General features: G+C 40.9%; 1 protein-coding gene across 1 annotated transcript; it reads right to left on the bottom strand.

Moving 5' to 3' along the window:
- Nucleotides 1-621: 621 nt before the first annotated feature.
- npy (neuropeptide Y) lies at nt 622-2,694 on the bottom strand. Its single transcript, XM_034240837.1, has 4 exons — nt 2,633-2,694; nt 2,131-2,318; nt 1,028-1,117; nt 622-948 (listed from the first exon to the last, which is right to left on the bottom strand). Exons 2-4 carry the CDS (start codon nt 2,316-2,318, stop codon nt 927-929), a joined length of 300 nt encoding a protein of 99 aa, XP_034096728.1. The 5' UTR covers nt 2,633-2,694; the 3' UTR covers nt 622-926.
- Nucleotides 2,695-4,154: the final 1,460 nt, after the last annotated feature.

Here is a 4,154-nt window from a genome sequence, read left to right as displayed (position 1 = left end):
GTGCTATGGGCCGATTTGATGTCAGGTTGCGGTAGGCTAACCACTCGTGTAATTGCAATAATGCTCCTCGAAATGCAATTTCTCCCTTCATTTAGTTTCAGTGTAGGCCTACTTAAACGTATGGCCACAAGAGAGCGCCATTAGCTAATCAATTAGCAGCCTTAAACTGACTGATGTTTTCTGACTCTAGGCTTTTACTGGACCATTCATGCTTGTTAGACCAGGTTAAGATGTACTCTCGCATCATTACCCAGTGTCATGGAGCTATATTACTGCTATACAGTCATGGATTTCAGCTGGGAGGCAAGGTGCGGCACCAAACTTGATCTCTTCATGAGATCAAGCATGAAATGTGTCAGGAGAGCATGTAAAAAACAATCAATGGAGAATGTTCACTCAAATCTCCCAACAGGGCAAATAATTAATCCCATATTATATATTTAATATGTTGTCAACCATCAATCATGGCTCCAGTCTGCTAAATTCTGTCTGACATTTTGAAATGTCCAAACAGGGTTCACGGTTTAGTAAATCAACTCCCAGACTTGTTTTTATATCTAATCTCCCCAATCCGATAAAAAAAATGTGATCCATTTCGACTATCAAACAGACACACAGAAGTACATTTCTTCAAACAATTAATCTTTAATAGCACAATTATACAATACAATCAACATGCCCTCCCCAAACTGTACTTTTATGTTTCACAGATGATATCTCTGGATAAACTATTTACAATTTTATGGCACAGACTATAAGCAGTTGTGACTGTAGCTGATGAGTTAGGACGAGGGGTTGAATATGTGGCGGCTCATAAAGGTAAAAGGAGGCAGGGTGGTCATATTGTGGAGGAGGGTATGTAGTGATGGTAGAGGTCAGAATGTCAGCAGGGCAGCAGCGAGGTTGAGCCAACACTGATGAAAGCATCACCACATTGATGGGTCATATCTGGAGAGAGATGCAAAGTACAAGGTCAGATTAATGTTACATCATCATAGAGCTGTTACACTTACAGTTTTACACACACCTCGACTGTGGGAGCGTGTCTGTGCTTTCCTTCAACAGCAGTTCTGAGACCAGTGTGTCCAGAATCTCAGGACTGGACCTCTTTCCATACCTGAGACACAGAAAAGGAACAGACAGATAATGAAATGGCTCTGCTGTGACATTGACCTTTTAGCTGATGACATATTAAAAAAACATCACAGATTAAAAGTTATGTATCTGCTTGTCATTAATGTATAAGTCAGTTAATATTGAACCCAGTAACACTGAGACCCTGCAGGGCCAGAGAGGAGTTGCATAGCAGGGGGCCACATTTCATTTTCGGTGCCTCAGATGATAAGCTGTGTCGGCGCGCTTGTGCCCCCTAGGTGGCTAAACGCCTGCAGCTGGCATTCAAGCCACTGACATTCAGAAGAAAGCTGAAAACAGTGGGGGATTGGACCCGCCATGCAGTCACAGTCACTTCTTGATAGCTTGTTTTTTGTGTGGTAAAAGGGCAGCGGGTGTTCCCTGTTTAGTGCAGCCAAACCACGACCCCAACATACAAAACGTTAGGGATTTTCTTTTCACACCTTGTTTGTTTGAGGTCAAATAATTTGGGCTTTATCTCAAAATTAACCTATACGTCAAAATCATAACTGATAAGTCTCACATTTTGTGGAAAGTTTCTTTTTTAAGACCACTGTTAAATCTGAGCGCAGACACGATTTGACATGTTTTCTGTGAAGTCCACTGAGACAAATGTAACATTTGTGATATTGGGCTATATAAATAAACATTGATTGATTCTGTGAATCCTTGCAGTCATGATAATAATTAACCGGCTAAAATGAAAACCTATATGGAAATTGCCCACAATTAAGGGCTATTAGGAAAAATGGCTCACAATAAAATATACTAAAGCATCACTAAAAAACAAGCATATTTAATCTTAAAGTAGTCATCTCATTATATTCAGTGGTGCACATTTTTAGAATTAGACATAATATAATTAAATATAATTATCCCTTATTATGTCCTATCCCAGCAATAGGACAAGCATGGCCAATCCGGTCAGAGAAAGTGCTCGTGGTAATAACTCCAGCTCTATTAATGAAAGCAAAGTGGTGAAATTAGTCCGCCTACCTCTGTCTTGTGATGAGGTTGATGTAGTGTCTCAGGGCTGAGTAGTACTTGGCCAGCTCATCCGCCGGGGCGTCCTCCCCGGGGTTCTCCGGTTTCATCGGGTACCCCTCCGTCAGGGCGCCCAGGCACAGCAGCGCCCACAGCAGGAAGCCCAGAGTCCCCAGCCAGCTCACCAAGTTAGGATGCATCTGACAGAGAAATACAAAAACAACCGTAAAACTGTTAGTCCCTCACTGGCCACTTGTTCCACTGTGCGTAAAAGTTCCCCTTTCCGTTTTTAAATAATGCCTTATTGATATCATTAACTGAAGATTCAACGCAGAGCCTTAAGAATGTAATAGGTAGAAGAAAAACAAAAATAAACATGCCCACATTATTGGTAATAGATTTTCAATAATAATACAGCTACAAAACAACCATCAAAAGTCATGTCGAAAGACTTTGAGTAAGTTTCACAACAGAAATAGAAAAGGTTTTGTAAATCAAGTATTAAGGCACTTACTTTGCCTAGAGTTTTGAGGAATGTTCTCGCGTTGTCCTGAGGCTCTCTTCTGCTCTTCTGGGTGCTTGGTGCGCGCTCGGTTTTATATCTATGTGCGGCACACGCGCTGCAGAAAAACGCGTCAGAGCTGCGTTCAGCACGAGTCTTTCTTCACGTGAACGTCACCGGTGATGCTGTCATTAGGGTGCTTTAAAATAAAGCTGTTTACACACATTTAATACACGTAAAGTAACTATGTATACTAAAAATAGAATCAGTTAATAACCCTTTTCTGCAACCATTCAATAGAGATTAGTTAGGGAATCGTTTTTAAAGAATGTGACCAATAACATTTAAGGATATCAAACAGATTAAAACCCAATTGATTTTGCAGTAATGATATTATAACCCATTTGATGAGTTCACTACAAAGTCACTGTTGAGCACTGATACACTATATTTCATTTAGAAATATTAATGTGTTGTTCATGTAACAAATATGATATAAGTGTATGTGTGTGTGTGTGTGTGTGTGTGTGTGTGTGTGAGTGTGTGTGTGTGTGCATTTGGCACATACAGCCCCTCTTAAAATATGTGGCACACACACACACACACACACACACACACACACACACACGCACACACACACACACACACACACACACACACACACACACACACACACACACACACACACACACACACACACACACACGCACACTGCCAAGCAGATTGATACACACATGCTGAGTTTGATGTTTGGGTGTTTATGAAGCTTCTCTATGAGGAAGGTGATACATTATTTCACAATCAAGTAGTGATTCTTCTTCATAATGAGATCAATAATCCCATCTGAAGTCACACAAAAAAAATGGCGGTGATGTGACTCTGTGGGCGAACATCAAATGAATCGTTCTGAGCCTACCAAAGGATGCTCCAATGAGGACGCTTTGGGTGATCTGGAATAAACAAGATCTCAGAAAGACTCACATATACATGAGCCCTTTTTATTCTGTTCGACTGAATCAGTCTAATTTCGCTTTGCCGTTCATTCCATCTGGAAAGAGAGACTGGGACACTCAACGTGAACAAAAGGCCTAAATATGAATCAAGTCACGTCAGCCCAATCTCCCACTTAATAAAAAAAAAAAAATAGCACTTTAAATGAATATCACCAAGTGCTTCATTTACTTCCTATTCATGAACCTTTTGTATACTGGCTCGGAGCCATATAATCTATCAAAACCCCGTATTCTTCATCACTGCTGCTTTTTAAGTTGCGACGAGGATGCGTTAAGGGCTTTTTGTGTTACACAGGATGTTGAGAGGGAGATGAGGAATGAGACACGAGTGTGAGAACATGGAGCACAAAGTCATGACCGAATCATGATGATCGCAGGCAGGATTCAGAACTTCTAGTCCTCTTCAGGGGATACACACTCTCAGTGGCTCACTTCAATAGGTATAACACCTTTTTCAAGGAAACAGCTGGTGTCTGCAAGTGTCTGACATGTGAATGAAGAAGATGTATAAAGCATGTAGA

Source organism: Gymnodraco acuticeps, unplaced genomic scaffold, assembly GCF_902827175.1.
Source record: "Gymnodraco acuticeps unplaced genomic scaffold, fGymAcu1.1, whole genome shotgun sequence".
In the NCBI taxonomy this organism is placed as follows: Eukaryota; Metazoa; Chordata; class Actinopteri; order Perciformes; family Bathydraconidae; genus Gymnodraco; species Gymnodraco acuticeps.
Note: the sequence above shows the minus strand (reverse complement) of the source record. Positions and strands in the feature narration are given on the sequence as shown.